This window comes from Saccoglossus kowalevskii, chromosome 1 (assembly GCF_978046115.1).
Source record: "Saccoglossus kowalevskii chromosome 1, keSacKowa6.1, whole genome shotgun sequence".
Lineage (NCBI taxonomy): Eukaryota > Metazoa > Hemichordata > Enteropneusta > Harrimaniidae > Saccoglossus > Saccoglossus kowalevskii.
This window is the reverse complement of record NC_140641.1, coordinates 36,695,755-36,719,775: the sequence shown is the minus strand read 5'-3', so window position 1 is coordinate 36,719,775 and position 24,021 is coordinate 36,695,755. Positions and strand designations below refer to the sequence as shown.

Genomic DNA, 24,021 nt, shown 5'->3' with positions numbered 1-24,021 from the left:
GTTTTCTGTCGTGACAGAACCTACGTTCTAGAGAAACAGGTGCGCTTGGAGAAGATAAGAATGCAGCAAACGATTTGTGCCAATCGTCGTCATGTACTGTTTCCGCACAGAAATTACAATCGATATTGACTCAATGCTTTGAATGGAACGTAATTTGAAGAAGGCGATAGAGGGCGTGATTTAGACCTGAATCATTTACACTTTATAAGTGCCATCGGGGGCGGCCTAGTCCTATCGCCCGGGGGGGGGGGGTAGATAGAACTTGCCAAATTGGGACGTGCCCCTGAAATGGGTCTAGTTTTTTGGATTTTAGGTACAAGTATCAGTCTTATTTCTGGTCAAGATAGGTATAATTTGAAATATCGGTAATATTTTTCCGATTTGGTATACTTACTTCTATGGTCAAAATACATATAATAAATCTATATACATTGCAACTGTTGGCTTACATGTGCTTCTATTGGAGATGTTCTTCTGATAGAGAAAATAGGTTTTATTTGGAATATTGGTATAGATTTTGCCACTATCAGGGGCACCTCCCCACCCAGCTATGTATCAACTGGCCCCCAGGTCCTATCGAAGCTCAACTCCGAGACTTTATCGATGCAGAACAAAACTCTAGCCAGCTCACACCGACAGCACTGCGAGTTTTGCCGACAGGAGCCTTTGGGCTCTGATAAAATGCTGTCGTGTAAACGAGAAAATTGTCATTAGGACAGTGTTTAATCTGTTGTTAAATAACATAGGTTGCTCGGGAGACATGGAATGCAGTTAATGAACAACTATTCTGACATACGCTGGCAATTCATTGCGGGGATATAAACAGAAACTATATAATATTTCCTTTATCTTGATAATATCAGACGATCGATAACATGTGATCCTATGTAGTCAATGATGGGGGGCGCTATTCTAGAGTGCAATGTAATGGTAGTCGTGAATATGCTTCATTCCGCTTGTCAGATTATTTGAAAAGTAGTTGATGTAATGGTACAACCCAAATGGAACATTGGTTGGGGTATTTTGCCGGTATTGTTTGCTACAACTGCCATAGCAACCTTCGTGGTTTGGTGAGTTAATTTTTACTGGCTTGATGAATAACTAACCAGCAATTTATATACGTTGTAATTGACGGCTTATAGCATATGTATCCAGTGTACAGGAAGTACTCGACAGATTTTGCCAGTTATTTACCAACCCCGAACTTCAAAGCCGGGATTCTGGGTTAGATATATACACCAACAATGAAGATTTATAAATGTTTGATTCAACCATTGTAGAAATATTAATGGCGGATTGTTGAGTTTTCTAGTTGCTTAGTTACCATGCGCTCTAACAAGGGGGGGGGGGGTAATCAACTTTGATTCAATCTGGTTGTTAACAGCGCAAGGCCTGCTTATCGCAATTGAGAACTCACACTGGATAGGGGGTTCTTTCACTGCTAGTAAGGGGTAGGACAAGACAATAGTACTGGAAATGAAATACACATACGCCAAAATGTCGAGTTAAAGCTCCAGGCTTTAATACCTCTCAAAATAATTACAAGAAATAAAGCACAGAAAAATACAATGAATAAAGTCACTAAAATGGGGGATTGCTTAGGGAAGTGTGCATTGGTGATAACTCACAGTTCCAGAATGTATTATTGGACGACAGTCAATGGTTTCTGCAACACAACAACGGAGAAATACAGGAGCTTGCAGAAGAACGCTGGTATTCTGGAGATCACCGCTGAAAGCAGGAGATCGCAGAGCAGTTCATACAAGTCTCACAGAATGATGGTTGTAGCCTGTAATATCGTATCGTAGCAGAACACACAGGAAAGCAATTTGAAGTGACGGACACCAAGTTGAAATGATCCACCCAAACTGTCTTTAGTCTGTCCAATTTATAGGCAGTGACACCACCTGGGTTTCCACATGAGCCAATCAAAATGTAATCTTGCTAGCAGCTGTGTCACGTAAGCAACTCAGTAGATCATAAACATCCTTTGTTATTTAAATAACAGCACACCTGGTAGATTCCAATTTTCTTTACAAAGTTGTAAACATCCTTTGTTATGTAAATTACAAGCACACCTGATAGAACCCACTGTCCTTCCAGAGTTGAAAATAAGTATGACCTGTCAATCACCTTTATGACAGTTATCACAATACACACCGTTTCTTCCCATGATTCCATGCACACTTCCATTTGCAGGGTTTGAGGTAATATGACAAAACATGAAATAAAGGATGCTGACACTGGTCAGTAGAAATATGTAGTTTTAGGCAGGTAATTCACTATCTACTACTATTTTATTTTATCAGTTGTATTCTAAGCATCCATGACATTTTTTCTCGTATAATTATGTAAACCAGGTTTATCATTCATACGCACCCAATGAGGTGGGACAAATTATAATTTATAATAGTTTGTATTGACGTAGCCTTTTTTTACCGTGTTACGCCTGTTTGGTGACTAACTAAGGATTTTATTAATTATCTCACTCATTTACTGTAATTTGTTTGTATCCTGATTTTTTTCAAAAGAATATGGCAGAGAAGCCCATGGCATGAAGTCCAACACCCCAGCCCGAGAAACACCTAGGAAAGCTTTTTGTGTGCTTTGTATCTTTTCAGTGTGACATTGCTACGTTTATATTGCTACAATTGTCAAAAGAAATGTCATTCTTGTGGTTGTGATCGTGAATGGTTCTCTCATTGTTATCTCTGCATTGATTGGGATTCTGATGTATAGACAATGTAGAGCTAGATTGGCTGCCAGAAATAAGTCTCAACACACCATTTCTTGCTTGCCGTTATGCCCATAATGTCAATCATGAGAAGGGATTTTCATTGGTGTTGGTAGTTATCATCATACTTCGATGATTCTGATTGCTATGACTTTACCAGCTTTCATCATGGTAAAACAGCAATGCAAGAAAAATAGATCTTCCATTCATGCAGATCCATACAAGAACGTCCCATTGGTTAGTTTTAATGAAGAACCATCTATATTAATGCAAGCAACATTTGAATGAGGTAAAAGACTTTGTTTGCAGTTTGCGTGAATGGCCGGAGAGAAAAATCATGCAAATTCTGTGCTTCAGTAACAGTATTTGCTACTTTTTTGTGCAATGGAAATTAATACAAGAAATGCTGCCAAAAGACATGTCCTTCTAGTAAACTCAACAACCTTAGGACGTTTATCTTGAGAAATTGAGAAGACGAAAATTCCTTGGGACAGTAGTTGTGAAACAATAGACATGCTTCGCCAGGGTATCAAGGTTATTTTGATTATTTGAAGATGGAAACTGCTGCTTTATGGAAGAGCAAAGTTCAATGTCATTGGCACAGTAATGACGTTTTTAGAGGGGTGACTCGCTAGAAGTATTCGCCGTGACTCCGGACTTTTCATTCGGGTTTATACAACACTTACTTGTTACTATCAAAAAGGTTTAATGTCTTGTTTGTATTTGCACAATGTAATGAGGGGTTTGTTGTCAAAATATATACAGGTGCTTGTATGCCTATTGAAACTATACAAAATTTGACCAATGCACATCCGTTTCATGTGTTAAAAGAACATTGCGATGTTCTCATGGAATTGTTAAATCTTGGTATCATTCCCAACTGTCACCAAACTGTACGTTTTGATGACTCGTATTCACTTCTGGGACTTGTAATAATTTTCTGGAAACTGCACAGCAAATGACATATTTTACTTATTAATTGTTCATAGTTTTTCAAAATTTCAGTTTTTATTGTTCATAATTATTTACAGTAATAACATATTTTTCCGATTGTGTGCATGACAGCTTTGTCCACACACAATAAGACAGGATATGTACGGATATGTGTGAGTATGTTTCAAGGATTAATAGGCCACTCCTTTGCTTCAATTCCAACTACATCTCTGGAAATATCACTTGCTGTTTATCATCCATATTTTGATATCCCACAATGTGTTGATTGCGTATCTAGAAATTCTAACTACTTTTTCGCAAAATTTGACCAGCCTTGCTTCTACCAGTCATTTGAGTCAACTCCCATATTGTCTTTCACAGTAAAGGTTAATGCAGATATATTGTAAATTACACAGAGGTAACACAATAATACATTTCCCTTCACATTCCCCTGTATTACATAAAAATCTTTGAGCTGAGGCAGTTATGGTTCTACAACCATCACCAGTTCTCTTGTGCTTACTTGACGTTCTCATGCTCAGAGCGACATGCTCATACTTTTCCACCACTATGCTTCAATCCTCTCATCACACCACCTAACTGGCTGTAATAAACAACATCAAACACATCTTGTCTACCTTTCTAGGTTCTACTATGCAGGAAATATGGACAAAAAAGTATCATTCAAATTTACGAACATCATGTCTGCAATCTACAGCATGCTGTCCATCAGTATGGGCTGGAACATAACAGCGGATGACTATCTTAGGGCACTTCTCAAGGAGCTAGCTCGCACGCGTACTACAGTGCCACCGAAATTGCACATGCCATCTTAGTCCTTGCTCGCATCTCTTTAGCAAGTTTTTCATTTTTATGCTAACAAGGTTAAATGCCTCAATAACATGCAATTGTCCTTCATGGATGACACCTGGATCCTTAATTATTCAATTTAGCAAAAACGAGTTCAGCCAGGAAACATGGCTCACATTGATCTTATGTTCTATATGAATGTTTTTCACAGCTGCTGTCAAAATTAGTTTTTTTAACAGATGCTCTGGTAAGCCCAGGAAAGGCTTGCCTGTGCAGTTCGATATGTTGAGTAAACCAGTGGTAGATGTTAAACAAAGTTTCAAGGGTCACATCAAACATCGAATCAAATGAGAATGAATCTCAGGGACCAGATATAATGATACTATTATATTAGTGATTGTAAAGAAAGTGACTTGGAGGTTAATGGAAATGACAGAGCAACAGGGAAGGAACGATGTTGACAATATAGGCGAAACCCTGTCAATTGCACACATCTACTACAAAGAGTTCCAAACCTGCTTACCTACATACAATTTAATTAGGCGACTTGAGTTATTGGATTTTTTTGAATATTTTTGCAAATTTCTTCAAACATTTAATATATTTGACATTTGATCACTATTCTTTGCTCGTGTCTGTTTGTACTTAACATATATATAGCGCCACCATATAATTAGCTTGAAAAAACAGCAGTAAACGGACTCGCAAACTATTACTACTGATGCAGATGTGCGGGCCCAGTAACGTAGCAACCAGGTAAATAGACTATTGTTTGCTATATTTACTTTGTTAAGGGGATTCATACATATATGCTGCATAACTGAAACCGATTTATCAATGATAGGGAAGACACATGCTGGACGGTAACCATATTATCCTCCAATGTGGTCCGCTTACGAGGTATGACGCCAAAAATGTAGTTGAATAAAGTACTAGTACTTATAAAAGACAAGTAATTAATATTACAACACTGTAACTATCAATCTTTTTCCTCCGGTTTTGTATTTTTAATAAAACATTTAACCAATAGTATTACTTTTAACGGCAATTGATGAGATGTGAACATTGAATGCATAGCATATACGCTATATACCGACAGTGTACATTGAATCACATGGAAGTGAAAAAGATGGCCCTTATGGGCTGTGACTAGGTTTCCAGAGGGCGCAATCTATTGAAATAGGAGGAGGGCCCTTAAGAAATTTGAAATCTAGACTCCCTGAAACGCTATTTCCTTCATTTTGAAGGAAACATTTTGCTGACACAAAGGGTTTCAGCTTAGTTTTAGAGGAGTATTTTTTCGAGGGTGCGACTGCCCTCCCCACTCCGTGTCGCCGCCACGGAGATTGTATGAAGCGCACAGCTGAATAAAGACGGCATTTTGTGTCGTTGTTAGGGCATATCGATGCTGTCATATAATGTCCTATGAATGTTACATGAAGCTTACATTCGTTTACAACATATTGTCTATAATAATTTACTTTTATTTCAGCTATTGTCGCCGTCTATATTAGATATAAAGGTTTGAGGAACATTAACAAAAATGTCAAATTTTCTCGTATGAGTTTAATATTGATTGTCCATTTAAATCACGGTACAAGATGGCAACTTACTGTGGGCCAATATAGATAGATACAGGATTCATTTTCTATGGTCCCCATCACATGACCTATTTCAACATCACATTTTATGTGATATTAGCCTTGTGTATGGTCACTTAAAGCGCGGTAGTCGTCGCGCTGCGCATGTGCGAAATATATGGGTCTCATATAAACAAAGATGGCAATTTTGACTGTTGCGCAGATCAACGAGTACGAAATGAGACGTTCCCAAGCTTTAATTAAGCAAATTCATGCATTCATTGGAAGGTATCGAAGGAGCCGCCGGCGGTAATCAGTGCAAATCGCGCCCAGGTCAAACCACATACTTGTGATTTTCATTTGAAGAGCGCATTGGATTGTGGGAAAATCACTGTTTATCAACACAAATGTCGCACATGCAATTGTTTCTAAAACTATATTTCGGTAAGATTTAGACGTCTTTATGTGGCTATTTAAATATTCACATCAACCAATGTTCCAACTTTTTCCTGGTTGCACTGGATATCTCTATTTTTAATAAACCCATTATTTATTTCAGATGTTAACTGGTTTATATTGTTATTGTTAGATCAAGAAACAACGATGAACGTGTTAGCATATCAACCACTTACCCAATGCACCCTATTTTATTTCTGCTTCTAGTTACATCATTGCAGTCAGTTTGGATCATATTATCGCATTTGTACCATACGTCAGGTAGGCACATATTAAATTGAACACAATATTCGTAATACTGAACTATATGTCATAGTTAACAAGATTTTGTAGGCATATATGTTACTGGTTTTGCAACTCTACATTAATTGAATTTTTTTTTCATTTACATTTAAGTGACACTGGGGCATATCCTCCGGAAAGCTGTATCTTCTCACAGTTTTTAAATTTAGCAGCAGCTATTGGTAATTATGTATTAATTTATTATATATTTCAATAAATGTATGATTGATTGTATGATTGAATGATATTCAGACAGAACCATAAACGGCAACAAATTGAGAAAAGTATAAAACTAATCCATCTTAATCGAATGGTTTTATGTGTATTGATGTGTCATCAAATGTGCGAGAAGGTGTGTCATATATTTTATACACGAATAAAGGTTTGAATCGAACAACTTTGGTATATTAATATTTTTGTATCATAATTTAACCATGTTAGGTCGATTACCATTTACATATGGGTGTTATTATGGATTCGAAGTTGATGAACCGATTGTCAGTATACAAAATATATAGCCATTTGGGGTACATTCAGAGGCAGGCGGCACGAAATTTTGCATGGGGCGAAATCTGCTCACCAACCCCGCGCGACCTTAGTAGGGCGTCCAAGGGGCTTCCCCTTAACAAATTTGAAATCTAGACCATCTGAAACGCTCTTTCCTTCATTTTGAAGGACATTTTTTTTTTACACAGCTTGATTTTGGATAGGCATTTTTTGGAGGGCGTGACCCCCCCCCCCGTGCCGCCGCCACTGACATGAAGCATTTCGTGTCGTTGTTAGAGCATATCGACGCTGTCATATAATATCCTATTTACATGAAGCCTTAAATAGCTTACATTCGTTGTTTTTCACAACATATTGTCTATAATAACTTTCTTTTATTTCAGCTATTGTCGCCGTCTTTATTAGGTATAAAGGTTTGAGGAACATAAACATTAATGTCATTTTTTCTCGTATGAATTTAATATCATTTGTTCTTGGTGTATTGACTGCAGTTGGGGTCAGTATGGTGGGAAACTTTCAGGTAAGCTTCCACAGTACAGTTTACTATTCACTGTTGGTTTCAAAATGTACACATAATCATTTTCTTATCCAACATTTTTGCATGTTGAAACTATACATTTGTTTTATGTGAAATCGAATCTTATGATTGTCTTTAATGATAGCCGACCTTTTTAGTTTTAGCCATGGTCTTTATTGCAGCATTGTTTTTTCTTAGCCAAATGCTAACATGTTCAGCCACTTTTCAAAATGGAAAAATCGCATTATGAACTATCATGTTTTCATATTCAAGAACATTTCAATCTAGGCGATTTAATTGTTATACTTTTGACTAATTACTCAAAATAACCTTGAATCATTATTAGAGTTCATAATAATTATTCGTCGAATTCAGCAATAAGACTATACATGTGAAATGTAATATGGGCTTTCCATATGTGCCTCACATGTTGTATATACGGTTTGTATTTGAAAGACAGATTTACAAAGACGGTACAACGATTTTGCAATTGCAAATATTAGGAATAGTGGCTATACTTACACTTATATCTTTTTTTTTCATTAGTCCACTAACATGCCTTTGTTCCACTACATTGGAGCTACACTGGCGTTTGGCATTGGGACAATATACTGCTGGATGCAGTCCATCATGACATACATGTTATACCCAAAGTATAATGGTTTATGGATAGTTATACTGAGATTTGTATTGACCGTTATTATTACTATAGCACTCATCACATGTATCCTTTGAATGTTTGATGTTTTTTTTAATTGACACTATACCTATAATTTGAATAAACGTCAGAGAAACGAGCAATAACTTACTGAATAAATGTACTGAATATTTGGCGATTTCTGTCAGAGATTGCATAACAGACGTACCTCTGTTGTAGTTAGCGTATATTTACTGTAGAACCGAATTATATTACTTGCCACCACAATCACTCTACTACATTCATGTAGTAGGTAGGTTTTATTTTCTGCAGTCATGCAGTTTGTAATTTGTAAGTTAATTAAACAATCTTGCATTTCTATATGTTTTAGCACATTTGTCAGTCACGATCATGTAGACTTTATCATTCCATTATCAGCGCTATCCCTGTATTTAGTATCATTATATTTTCTGTAACAATCCTATAGGCTTTATTATTTCATTCTAAAGATCAATCTTGTGTATTGTAGCATTTCATTGTCAGTAGCTATTATATGTTTTGCAGTAGTTCATTGTCAGGATAAATTATTTGTCTTGTAGCATTTCATAACAATTTTCCTCAACTGGTTCATCACATCCGCAGACTTCATCATATTGAGTTTAACCATCAAGTCAGTCATTGATTATCCAAGCATTGTTGACACCATTCCAAATGAAAAAATCATGTAATTGCATTGTCGCTTGCTATTCAATATGACAACGTGTGATTTGGGCAGAAACTACAGGTACGCACGAAAATTCTATTGTGTATTGGGTCTAAAGCACGGAATGATCGATAAAAAACTAGTAGTAGCATATATAGCACCTTACAACAATGCATGTGACCAAAATAATGCTTACCCATGAGCATTCGAGACATCTAGATACAAAGCTGTAACTCAATTTGTCAATTTTATAGACGCTCTTGTGTCTTTATCTAACCGATTGATACTACTTATCCTATATTATTCCACTAACTGTCTGACTGTATTCACACCAAATGCATATATAAATGATATACATACATTACACATTCATGTTATGTCATGTTTCACGACGTATTTTGTTTATTGTCTCCTTTTCACATCAAATCTGGGTGGTGGTTTTATGTTGGTTTACAAAAAAACATTTCACTCCTTTAATCATGATCTTAAAATGTCTGCCACCATTATACATACCAGCTGCATCACCTGAATGGGTTTTAGTTGTCAATTCTTTTCTTTACCGTGCCCCCACATGGTTTTCAGCGACAAGTGTGACAAGAACTCAATTGAATAATAGGTTACGAGCTACTTAAAAACTCTAAAAGATTTAGACATAAGTTAACTTACAGATTTAATTTCCTGAGTGTTTTTAATCAGTCTTTTTAGGTTTAATAATGCAGAATATATCAGAGGATACAACAACTGCACCGACGGCATCGAGTGAAAGAACTGAAGAACCTACGGAAGAGGTTAGTGAAATAATTCGTTGTTGTATATAATGTAAATTTAAAGTACTAATCTTGATGGCACCACATTGATATAGAATAAGCTTATATTATTCATGGGAATGTTCGTATAAAAGTTCAGGTCATACAAATAACAAATCTATTTACTAGTATTACTTTAGCAATAAAAACATCATCCCACCCCAATAGGTGATTTTCCGTACAATTGCGAGATCTCGCGAGATGCATGAAAGACGCGCGTCGAACGTCTGCCGCAAAAATCGAACGATTTGATTTTGAACTAGAATTTCTTTATTTCGCAGCTTACATTGACCGGCCGATCTTCGACAGAGGAATATTGCTTCCGAATACCCTAACTTAATGTACATTGCCTATCATCAAATGTGGACAGCACATTATTAAGCATGGAAATGTCCCCGAAATACTTTCGCGTTTGTCGAATTCCACGCGATGTTTGACGCGACTACGACGCTATGACCTTTGTTTGTCCTGTTTTTACGTTCGATTTCACGCATAACGCGTGATTCTCGCAGTGAACGGAAAATGGTCTATTATATTTGCATGAATTTTTCGTTACATAACCTTTCCTGCGATCGTTCCCTATTTTCAAATAAAAACTAATGGCAATATTAATCACGAAGTTAGAAATTTTAACATATTGTCAGACTATAGAAATCTTTTTTTTACTTCATAAATTACACGAGTTAACACCAACAATTAAAGTTTTGGTTGGTAGTTTATTTCATCTTGTGCCATACATGATTATATATTGATAACTTGGACAGTTCTTTGTATTCAACTCACCAACGTATTGTATTCGTAACATCTAAATTTAAACGAATAATTCATGTATGTTTTAACTCCCTGGGTGTCACATCTTTCAGTTAACAGCAGCGTATCTTACTACCGCCATATCAGAGTGGGTCTTGGCAATATTCTTGCTATGCTGGTGTGCAACATTAGCTGTGGATCTAAGACGATACTGGGTAAAAACTGACGTTGGACTTCTTTCAAATGAACAAACAGTTACTCCGAAGCGTGTGAGCTCACCAATCATAATAATGCCTAGAAAGAAGAATAAAGTCGGAATAGCATTGCCCAACGGTGTAGTGTGATGTTTGACGATCATGACAATTTACTTAAACTATTATAAATATATTACAAATGTTTGAATTAATTTTATCCTCCCTAAAAAGAAACTTGTTGGTAATAAGCCTGCTGTAAACTGTAAATCTAAGTATAATTTTTAGAATATGACACATATTTGTTCCCACTTTAAAATTACTTTAAGTGTTTTATAATTTAACACATTAAGTGTTTTTTTCTTAAAATCGCAAATGAGTTATTTTACAATACTTATTTTAAAAATAAAACAATTTTGTGGTAAAGTGTTTATAATCTGCATAATTACGAAAAGTGTTTGTTTGTTTTTTAACATTTCAGGGATGTTTTTGCACATAACACATTATGTGAAGTGTTCCCAAAAATACATGTTGTAACAAGACTATACTCTTTATTTGAGCTAAGTGAACTATGACCTGAATATATTATGGCTAATTAGTATGTTGTTGCTTTATGGCGGTTCTTACGATCCAGCATGACTAAGTTGAGTCTCCTGTAATCTGTACGCAGTAAATCAGAAGTTCTACTAGTATTGCGTTTGTATTTATCTCAAGCCAATTAGAGTAAAGCTTGAAACATGATGTCAGAAATGGTGATCGTCAACTAAGGAAACAATAAAAGTTTTGGACGAACGCATCGCCAGAAGTGAAATAACGGCACACAATATTAACCGCAGCTGACACTGGGGGCGCTTTTTTACCGGAAGTCGTGTTCTTGATGCCGTAAGTTTTGCTTTGTATTTTGAACCTAGCGTTTAAAATGTTCTATTAAGCCATGGTATATCGCTTCAAAGTGTTGGTATAATTTACCATACTTGAATAAGTTTTGGGAAAGTGAAATCTTGGGTGGAAAATTGATATACCTTGGTCTAACCTATGCACACCGAGCGAAAGCACAGTGAAAAACGAAACGTACGCAAAACAGTCTAATCCAATCAGAATTGGTAGCTCCTTCCAAAATACAAACTGCGTAACCAACATAAATTGCGGAAAAATAGCTGTTTCAATACGCAATACGTATAGCGAGAACACATGGGGAAAGTACGGTGTCCCTAATGTGCAAATTCCTTTCACAAAAATATTCAACTGCAAACAAACTTCAGACCAATATCTTATTAAGACAAGTAACCTGTAGAATACTGTGTGGGTAATATTTTTTATATCGATTTTTGTTGCATTTGCAGCAAATAGTTACCAAACAATGAGAAATCTATAGGATTGAATATACCCCACAGCTGGCTTCTCATGCATTGTTCATAGTTCATATGGTGCTTACACCAGGATTTAATTACAGCACCTAGGCGGTATGTGGTTACAGCTTAATGTTCCGAGTAATCGCAAGAAATTGACATGACAATAGAAATTCATTAAAGACTGGCACTCCCATGCAATTAACAGTGAGTGAAATTCCTGGGATTGAAACATATATTTTGAAGTCACTGATGTAGGCAACGAATAACTGCAAGTTGATATAAAGACGAGGTAGTTTATTTAATCAGTGGTCAACTAGAGGCTGAAATTATAATTAATTTGTTTATTTCAATTTCTCCTGACGTCAAATAGAATACTCTGGTGAAACACGGTAGTAACTGTGGGTGAAAGGATGTTTTGGGGTGTAGTTTACATTGTATATGGAGTGGTAGGGTCGGGTGTAATGTGTTCATTTCCAACTATTATGAAGTCACGTAGAATTTCACTTAATTTATTTTTGCTGACATGTTTTCAAGCATTACATGTGAATCCAATTTTCACTGCGCTGTGTCTCAATAGAGTATGAGGGAAATGGCATATTCACTGGAATTTATTTCAGGGGAAAAATGTTTTCAGTGATAATGAAGTATTATGATACCCTCCCCGTGATTTCTGAAGTTATTTTCACTAGTGATGCGGTGTATCCTGCTGCCGTACTTTCACGAGCGAAGCCACGGGGAGGGTGCGGGTTCTGTTATTATACATATGTCCCATATTTGATTATTTCATATTAAAAAAAGAACGTGCAACAAACCGGGATAGAAATTTAGATCGGGGAACCCAATTAATAAGTCATTAATACCGAGAACAACACGGAAATATAACGCAACTCACCAAAAACAAATATGGCGCCACACACTAACATAACAACTCGAGTCCGACCCGAACGTCTTCGGAAAGCTCCGGAAATAAGGGACGTCCCATAAATAAAGTTCGCAGGGGGAAAAGGTAAATCATAGTTATCAAACTCCACTCTATCTGTTTCTTTTATAAAGCGAGGTAACAGTTTATAAATTGAATAACACAAAGTCTTCAAGTGTTCAATAGAAAATCGTTAACCCGAAACTTGAACAGTAACACAACACAACACAGGAACATAGTTGAAATTATAGTTTCTTAAATGTCCAAAACTCCTTCTTCCAGCGTCCTCATCAATTGTAGAGGAGATGCTCCTTTCTTAGTTAAACAGTCTGCCAACTGTTTAGTAGTGTCTGACCAGATCACTTCTTTCACCTGTTTACTTTCTACCAATTCTTTTATACCACTTATCTCAATTCTTAGTCTTTTCTCACTGACTAATTTGGTAGACCTAATTGCCTCATATAGAGATTTGCAATCTGTTATGCAGGTAAGTGATAAAGTTTCTGGATCAGGTATTCCTGTAGTCAGTTCAGTATACAGGGTGGCAATGAATACGCCTGCATCAATGGCATCAGCCATTGCCAACGTCTCTCCTGCTAATGTGCTTCGGACAACCCAGCGGATTTTACGAGAGTTCCAACATATTGGTGAGAACTTTCCTGATTGTCCCTGTAAGAAAATAAGATACCCCTCTTGACTGCCACCATCTGGGAGGTTTCCCAAGGACGCATCACTGAATACAATGAGAGATAGTTTACTCTCTCCCAGATATTGAAACTTCAGAGGCACCGATTCTGATTTGACTTTTCTGATCACTTTGTTAACATCAAGAAGTGCTCTTACTGTCCAGTCCTTGACTCGCGATGCTAAACTACATGCATCATACAACACATCTGGTCTACTCTGGTGCGCTATCCATAATATCTGTCCAATTTTTGACCTCATTAAATCTATCTCTTTGTCTGTAAGAGCGTGGTCCTTTTGCTTAGCTCTGGATTTGTCAATATGAATCTGTCTTAGGTTATCTGCATAATCAGTCTGATGTAGAGCTATTCCAAAATCTTCACTAACTAGCCCGATTTCTATGTATTGGAATGCACAACTATCTTCTTTACCTATGGAAAATTCAGTTCTCACTTGATCAACAATTGAGGATTCAAATTGTTTAGTACCGCCCCATATAAAATCATCAACGTGGCTTGCTAATATGCCAATGAGACAACCATCCTTATCCATCCAGTAGAAAACTGTAGGGTCTATCTTTGACACTGTTGCACCTAATCTTCTCATCACCGACCTTACTTTCTAGTACCAGTGTAAAGATGCATCACCCAACCCATACACACATTTCTTAAGATGTCATATAACGTTAGTACAATTTGCCTCTTTGGGTGGCTGGATATATACTTCTCGTCCAATTTCTTGTCCTTGTAGGAATGCTGTTTTTATATCCATTGAATATGGCTTCCATTTATTCTGTGCTAACAGCGCCAGAATCAGTCTTAATGACTCTTTTCCGCAGGTGGGGGAATCTTTAAGTATCTGATTACTCTCCATTTCTTCAAATCCGCGTGCTACAAGTCTAGCCTTCATGGTTTGTACACCTTGCTCTGTAGTTTTCAAAGTGCACACCCATCTGGTCGATATGCACTTTTGACCATCATCTGGAATTTCTTCATAGACGGCATTTAATTTCCAGGTGTTCAATTCTTTTGATTTGACCTCCTCAAATGACAAGTTCTCACAAACCAACACATCTTCGTCATTCTTGCTCTCATTATTACTGGTAGGATTTATCACTTGAAGTTCATTAGCTTGTGTTAGATCTACAGATTGTTTGACACCTTCTAGCTGTGTAGGTTTTAAGTATTCTAGATTATACCAGTTACAATATTTGCCAGTGACTTTGCCACCACGATTCAGTACCTTGGCAGTAAGTTGCTCACCTGTATCTTTGTGTTTATATGCTATGGCGTTGCCAGGCTTAATTGCAGATAGGTATTGGTCGTGTCAGCAGTTGTAGGACTAGGATTTTCATCAGCTTCTTCATTCCTAGTTTCCATATCATCATCAGGTTCCATATCTTGAGTTTTTGTCACAGCAGGAATATATGCATTTCTTTCAGTTTGTATGCCTTCATGTTTACCACTGTCTTCTGACCAAATTTCTTTTTTTAATCTGCACTGATGAACTCTAACTATCATTCCAGCATGACGTACAAATATCACAACACCATCACATCCTACTACTGCTGGTCCTTTCCATTCAGCAGCACCCGGACTTTTGTAATAGACTTTGTCCCTCATCCTCACTGATTCTGTAGCAGGTCTTACTTGCTTCCTTAGTGCTCGTCTAATTCTTTCTGAACATTCAGATTCTGTAAATATACGTCTCGCATTGTACAGACCAGAAATGTGTTTAGCCACAACTTCACTTGTTGTCATCCCTTCTAGAGCAGGCGGTTCATCAACTAGTGTAGAGGGTAGATTTGGGTTTTTTCCATAAACAAGTTGATATGAACTATATCCGTGTACATTACACAAACTATTCTTTGCTGACAAAGCCCAGCTAAGCGCCGTCTCCCAGTCCAAACTTTTTTCTGACTTAACTTTTCTCAGAATTTTTGTTAACGATTGGTTGTGTCTCTCCAGAAGCCCATTGCTCCATGCACTGTAAGCTGCAGTAGTTTTGAACTCAATGTTAAAATTCTCACACATGTCCATTACCTCCTTATTGTTAAACTCACCACCATTGTCGCTGAACAATCTCTTTGGTGCCCCATGAATGCTAATCCAATGCTGGATAAAGTTCTGTACAAAACCAGACGGTTTCTTACTGGTAATTATGGATCCAGCACTAAATCTAGAAAACTCATCTATGATGTGTAAATACCATAGGTTACTTTCCAACTCATGCAAATTGACAGCTACTGTCTCGTTAAAATCAGATGCTAATGGAAAACCAACTGCAGGCTTGGAAGATTGTTTTTTATATTTGAAGCACACTTCACAGTTGTCAATCACTTCCACCAGATTCTGAAAGACATTTTTTCTTTTGTGCCAGCATTCTCCAATAATTTTCTTAATCGTTCTGCCGAGGCATGCCCAAATTGGCGGTGCAGTTTTACCAGGATTTTCTTTTGATCCATTCTGTTTATATTCTCACCAATCAGTATCATTTCACTTTCAGTCACCTCAGGCTCTGTATCATCAGCCATCAAGGCCACAGCTTGTTGATCAGTAATTTTGTTCTCTTTGAATTTCCTGATGTCAACACAATGTCCTCTAGATGTGAATTCTAGTTTAACAGGCTCTTTGAACATTTCTGCTTTGTCGTTGCAAATATCTAATTTTGTCTCAGCTCTCTTTAATGATGTTTTACTCAGCAACAGAGGTATATCTACATCTACCACTTCTGTATCAATCATGCAAATATTGTTTCCTATCTTTGCCGGTAGTATGACATTTTCCTTTGAAATTATCTTCTTACCATCACCAAATTTGAAGGCTTTATTACTGCATTTCCTGATAACCGCCTTTTTCTGTATGGTGTCGAGATCATCCACATAATTTTCCAGCCATTTCCTTCCACACACAGTGCGTGTACATGCAGTGTCAATTATAGCACACCCAAATGACTCAGTCATTAAAATCTCATTATCAGGCTGTTCTTTAGTAAGTAAAGTTATATTACATGTCTCATTAATCGGATCATTCTCCTGAACCATGCATGCCTTTTGTTCATCTTTGTCTGGGCAATTCTTAGCCCAGTGGAATACTGACTGGCAGACCATGCATCTGGTTCTCTTCCCATATCTATCCAATGGATTTGTACCACTAGGGGTTTCCGAGTTATCCGAATTTCTGTACTTTTTGGGTTGCTTATATGATGGAAAGGCCTTTTTGCCACCGGAGAACTTGGAATTATTAAATCTTTCAGTGACATATGCTGATTCCTGTTTTATCGTGATGCCAGAGGCGCAATTCCCGCTCAAATCACTTTCCCCAGTCACGTGATCCCCGAAAAATTTTCTCAAGGCCGATTTCATTGATGCAAACTTTAAATCAGACGCTGCTGTTAACACCATTTGCCTCTCGGTCTTATCTAATTGGGCTTTATCCAACAGCTTGAAGGCAAGAACAGCATCGGAAAGGGTCATTTGGTACTTTTGACATTGGGTATACAGTCGTTCGTACTCAATGATAAATTCCGCCATCGGCATGTTTTCCTTTCTTCCGTAAGACTCAAATTTTGAATAGGCATCGTACGCAAGATCGGCTGTTTCTTTCATAAATAAACAATCCAGTTCTCTAAGCAAAATATCCAAACCATCTTCCTTATTAAGCTCACTTACTTCTATATCAAGCGCCTTCGCTTTGGCTTGGCCAGTGAGTGATAGAGTTACCGCTAACGCCTGTTTCTTTTTCTCGATGTCGGTCATCAGTCTCCATATTTTAACTTCATTTTTCCATGTTTCGTAAACCGCATCGGAAGCAAACACGGGTGGATTCTTGTAATTATTTGCCATGCTTATGCTCTGCTACCATTTAATAAGTCATTAATACCGAGAACAACACGGAAATACGTCCTAACAATAAAATAAAGTGACTTCTAATGACTGCCATGTTATTTTGCGAACCTCGTATAAGGTGCCCGGTTTTAGTTATAAACAGACGTTAGCTTCACGTTCATGTCCTTCCATGATAACAGCCGAAAACATATTGCTTGTTTTTTACCGGTTTTCATTGGCAACCGAAGTATTTTTATTTTGTAAACAAATTTTCGTCTTCTATTTTTATTCAGTTCAAATTGTTCAGCAACATTTTTGGCATATTAGGTGTACATCACATGGAATACTACGATTGAGAGAACTTGATGTATGTTGACTGATTTTTATCATAGTACGAAGTACCAGGAAGTTACTCAGTTCCAAATAAAGATTACCAACGTCAAATGAGCAACATTTGACTGGTAATCAAGATTCATGTAATCCATGGCTAACAAGCAACATCACAAGCGAAGTTGTAGCATGCAGTACTAGTAAGTCATCCCGTCAGTGGAGTACCGCAGTAACACGGCATGTTTGCCATCAGCATTGTATTCAAACGAATCCCGTGGTGTGCCGTTCTCGTTCAAACCCGGGATTCGATCAATAGGGGAGTCCCAGTAAATAAAACACATTGCAAATCATGCAAGTTCAACATTTGCAAACCAATATACTAAAACAGAAATGCTCAGAGATGCAAATGAAGGATAGATATTACTTTTCACTATACACATCTCTGTTGATACTATCCCTCACATATTCTACTCCCAATTACTCCTGCGTAAAATGGACTAGCCTCTTTTCATGTTGACATTCAGAGTAAAATCATGTGACAGGCTATTAAAATTGGCTGTTGCATACTCTTTCGCCGGTCTGGAAAATGTGTTTAATTAGCTCACATTCAAGCAACAATGCAGATTTCCCAATGGGAGTGAGACTATTTGACTCTGCCACTAAAAAATAGGGGTGTTTTCAGGAAAAAACGAATAACCCTGAAATACACACAATATACTGAATTTCGGAACAAATCGTGCATTACTTACAGCAGCAGAATACCACAGAAATATCAGACGAAACATGAAAACACTATATATTGTATTTCAGCCTGAACCCTCTATATTGCAATTCAAGGAATTACCCCATATGTGCATCCATTTCCCACCTTGGTATCACCCACCCCTGAAAACAAACTCTTAATACCACGCTGAAGCGTTTGGTAATAAGTGGGTCACGGAGCACATACGAGCACTTGACAAGCTGGATGTTAGTCCAAAGAATTTGCAAAAGAGGGAAAAGATGGAAAGAAGAATTACAACTATATGTTGACAAGTTGTTTCTCTACTTCATAGGCAGGTGGTGGTGCGAAATGTATGAAACCATGCAGTTCGATGGACAAGAAGCTAACAGAAAACTGAAGATATCATCAAAATATTTGACAGCCAGTGTAACCCGAAGAAAAATGAAACTGGAGCACTCCAAATTCTTCATCAGGAACCTCAAATTTAACAATACAATTTTCTGGCATTGTAAGAGATCACACCCACTGTACAAAAATAATAGAAAAATGTAATGCCTTATTTCCAGTTATGAAAGCAATACTTTGTGGTCATGGAAATATTAATAGAGTAGAATATGGTTTGCCACCATGGAACCAGGTATTAAGGCCAGCTTTAGAGTATGCTGGGAAAATCCTGATACTTAGTGAGACAAAGAGAGTTTAGAAAAAAGCAGCATATGACAGGAAAATTCATTCTGGGTGCATGCAGAAATACTGCAAATGAGGCTGTCCTTGGTGAGATAAGTGGAGTAAAAACATGGCAAATAAATCAGAAAAATATTTAAAATCAGTTATTTAAAATTATAAAGGTGCCCAGCTTAAATTCAAAACAAGGTCATACACTCTAGGTCTTGCTTATGAGAAAAAAAGTGGGCAAATGTCAATAGTGATTGTACATGTCCATGCTGCAAGAAAGGTGATAACACACTTTGTTCTAGATTGTGAAACCTACAATGAGCTTAGAGATATTATGATGACAAATATTAGTCATATCCTATATAAAAATGGTGAAGCAAATCTTTACGAAGATATTACAAAGGGTAAAGCATTATTATGTTTCCTTTTAGACAATAGCACTCAGCATTACAATCATGAAATATGTGAAGAAATTGATAGAGTTGTGAAACAATTTCTTATTGATACCATGGATTATAGAAAAGATTGTGCAGATTATATTTATTTCCTGTATTCACTTTAAGTTTAAAAGTTTCATTGTTTTGTATTTTTTTTAAGTTTTAAAAATTTCATTTTTATACTTCCGTTAAGTTTTAAATTTGCTGTTTTTTTTCATTTATATAGTATGTGCTTTTTCCAATAAATAATTTTATTGCAGGTCGTATTTACTTACCAGTGAGCTCCTGGTGTAAAACGGTAGCAACAAATAAATAAATAAATAAATAAATATAAAGCAAAACAAAACAAAACAAAACAGAGAAGTATCCACAGCATTGAAGATGAACAAGCCTGTGGGTATGAAGCCATAACAACTGTAACTCTTACAATAGTGAGAGAACAAATTAAGAAAGTGAATTTTTCAAAAAAGTATATGCTGCTATGTACTTGGATAATAATCCTGTGAAGTTTCAACTGGACTTAAAGACTACATGTAACATAATCCCATTGGATAACTAGCTGATTTGGAACAATATAAATTCACAGGCTCTGGATGATTACTGATTATGTACAACAGTGGAGCCAGTGGGACAAACTAAAGTAAAGATGGTGAATCCCAAGAATAGTAAGCAATACATAGCGGTGTGTGTCACTGTAAAGGATGAGATGGACATTCCACTACTGGGTAGCAGAGCGACACAGCAGATCATGATAGTTAATAAGGAACTTTCACCAAGGAAAAAGCCAGCAGTGCCAGTTATAGTTACTGGTAGTGAGGTGAAACCAATCAAAGCTGACACACTGAAGACACTGGTGTGCTAGTTGAGAAATATCACTTGGAGTTAGGTCCAAGTGTGAAATAATGTGTCCATACACTGTGGAAAGTTCCAGTCGCTATAAAAGAACAGTTCAAAGAGGAACTGGACAGGTTAACAAAAGAAAACATAATAGCATTTGTAACCGAACCAACACCATGGGTATCAAGTCTGGTAATGGAGATAAAGCCAGGACAGATGAGAATATGCATTGACCCCTGCGATCACAACAGAGCTTTAAAGATAAGTCACTATTCATTTCCAACAAGTTGTGTTGCCTGAATTAAGCAATGCAAACCTAGACAGTGTATTAGATGCACACACATTGGTTTTGGCATGTTGAACTGTATACAGAAGGCTCTTATCTCACAATCTTTAACATACATTTTGGTGGCTTCTGTTGGCTACGTATGGCATTTGGTACTTCAACAGCACCGGAAGAGTATCAGCACAGACAAGACCAAGAAATAGTGACCAAGCAATCTGCCTGGCATTAAATCAATAGTGGATGACATATTGATCTATGGATCATTCATCTAATATGTTTTCAAACGGTTTGATTGCCTACTTTCAACACTTTCAAAATCACCTCCCCAAATCGGAAAGTGTGGTATTTTAAATTATATTTACATAACCAGAGTTCTTCTGGCGTATAGGACAAGGATACTGAACCAACAATAACCCACATAATTCACAAGCTTGAGTTAAATCTGGTATCATATCAACCTGAAATGAATGGCGGCCACTGCAAATAACAATGCAGTATAGAACTGCCGATGCTGGCTCTATCAATGGCACTTTTCATACGTTTAGTACGTTTCATACGACACCAGTGATTGGTTGCTTGAATTCGCAACATATAATAGTGTTCACCATGAACACCATCGTAACGAAAGGTATTTCAAAAAGTTTTCGAAGAAGTAGCAAACTAATTTTTTTTCGATATTTGTTTTCATATTATATTTATGAAATTGTTAAACAGTTACATGGTTATGTATTATTAGAGACTTGGAGAAACGCAAATTTGGATGGAATTCAACATTCAGTCCCCTCCAATAGAATAATATCTACTAAGAAAATGAATTTAATGATTAGAACACTGGAAACTCGAGCATTGATGACAACACTGTGCATGTTTCCATCGGTTATTCATCTTGTGACAGGTACATGGTATGCACACTGGAAAAATATATAGATAAATAATATTGTTGTTACTGAAATCAATAAATATGTCTGTTAACAACAGTGACGTGTGTGGGCACTTTTTTCTAATAAATAATAAACATTGTGTGTATTATAGATGCATACCGTATTCGGCATACTAAAGTGTCCTGTATATGAAGACTTGTATAGTCAGGATTTTTAGGTTGAAACATTGCATGTGTGTTTGTCGTAGGAGGTGCTTCCAAATTAAAACAGTTTGGATATAACATGTTGTTTAAAACATGCGTCATCAATTAATTTTTAAAGAAAACATGGCATTTTGTATCGAAATCATATTTCATCATGATTCTATGTTTACAGTCATCACCATTATTCATATCAGCCAAAGCATCAGAATGGGCAATGATAATTATATTTGTATTCTACTATGCCACACTCTCGCATGATTTTCTGTTACTGAATGTTGAATTATCAATTATATTGCCAAGACAAAGGACAGATAGAAATTAGAAATGTAACAGACAATATTATTGATGAATCATCACAAATGCATATGTCAATAGAATTAAGTGCTAGCTCTCATCCCATATCAAATAAATACAAAAATTATATCTGTAGATGGAAAAAATATCAATGCGTTATATCAGTTCAGCTGTAGATTAGACTCACCCTTCACGAGCTTCTCCAACCATACTGTATTCGGTATGTAGATACGCGGTAATCAGGTGGCATATAACACTCATACACTTCACATACAGGTCAAATTAAATAGTTCTACAATAATTCAACATTAAACAAGTAGATAATTTTAATCTGCAGATTATATACCTTGATTATTATCGCAGCTGTCACACCTTTGCAAATCACCATGAATGGTTAGCGGAAATAGATTGGACAAAATGATGTATGAGAAAAATAATATTTTTAAAGAGTTTGAAGATGTGCAAATCGACACATAGTTTCTTTGCGTTGAAGTCAAATTTAACAAAATTAATTAAACGCTACAGATGCTACAAGGTAGCCGCAAAGTGGCTGTTTCAGGCGTTATAAGGTTGAGATGTCACTTAACTGTATTCTACCAATTTCAAAATTACAACCAATGTACTTGTTATCACCACAGTAGGAAGAAAAATAGTTCTGAATATGTAATGGTAACACAAATCCAGAATTGTAAGATGTGATTGCAAATAACATCACACAAGACATCTCAATGTCGAAGTTTTTCAGTACTTTGATCACTGGGTTTACAACGCCTCAACGTTATTAGATTTTTCAACATTGCCATAGAAGGATATTACGAATTACAAATACACTTCGCCGAGCTGTATGTTTTGTGTTTTGTTCTGTAGTTCTTCCAACAACATTCACATTCCTCCAACAATGATGTTTATGTCATGCTTTCCAAAATAATCTTCACTATTTATTTTAAGTTGAGAACTACATAACAGAGTACGCCATGGGACATGGGTTCACAGACATGGAAGTGACGCCCCTTGATGAGTTGTTTGTCGTCACAGGAGCTAGGGATGAGAGATTGGAATACATTGAAGTTCCTGTGTCTTTCTCTCAATGTTTGATAATGAATGTTAGTATCACACATTGGTAGTGGTAGCAGTTGATAATGAGTACACCAATGAGTGCTAGTCACCACTGGAACCACTTTCTTGACTGATATGTGGGAGGTGATCTGGTATGTATAATAAGATAATGTTGATGCAGATGTCCCAACTGGGCAGAGACTCTTGTCATGCACTGAGAGCCTGAGATAAGTTCATTGAAGATGAAGTGCAAGACGCCACTCACGGTGCAACATGATACTGATTGCATGGAGTGTGACATGTTGCATTGAGGAACCCTGCAGGTCAAATACATGTGGATCCCAGTGACTAAACAACATGAGGTGTGGTGAATCCTGATGAGAATCAGCAATACCGCTGATAGACAAGTAATAGTCAGACCTGGTGCAGTCATTGGTGAGGCAAGTGCTATTGTAAAGATAGAACACTTGGGACAAAATATAAGTTCCCAGAGTGCTTGTTTGAGAGATCAGTGACAGAGATACGTAGTTATCGACATAGTTCAACATGTCCCAAGTGCAGATCCAGTGACATCCAATGTGAATGTGTATGCAATGCAGATGTATTATTTA

At 36.8% G+C, this 24,021-nt stretch overlaps 1 protein-coding gene across 1 annotated transcript; it reads left to right on the top strand.

Moving 5' to 3' along the window:
• Positions 1–987: 987 nt before the first annotated feature.
• Positions 988–11,067, top strand: LOC144359858 (modulator of macroautophagy TMEM150B-B-like). Its single transcript, XM_078012807.1, has 7 exons — positions 988–1,070; positions 6,721–6,774; positions 6,910–6,977; positions 7,686–7,822; positions 8,366–8,543; positions 9,856–9,947; positions 10,829–11,067. Exons 1-7 carry the CDS (start codon positions 988–990, stop codon positions 11,057–11,059), a joined length of 843 nt encoding a protein of 280 aa, XP_077868933.1. The 3' UTR covers positions 11,060–11,067.
• The last annotated feature ends 12,954 nt before the right edge of the window (positions 11,068–24,021 follow it).

Coding starts and splice junctions, on each gene's coding strand:
- LOC144359858 (XM_078012807.1), top strand. CDS start 988: ATGGTACAACCCAAATGGAACATTGGTTGGGGTATTTTGCCGGTATTG. Junction 1,071..6,720: donor ATAGCAACCTTCGTGGTTTG/GTGAGTTAATTT, acceptor TTCTGCTTCTAG/TTACATCATTGCAGTCAGTT. Junction 7,823..8,365: donor GTATGGTGGGAAACTTTCAG/GTAAGCTTCCAC, acceptor TTTTTTCATTAG/TCCACTAACATGCCTTTGTT.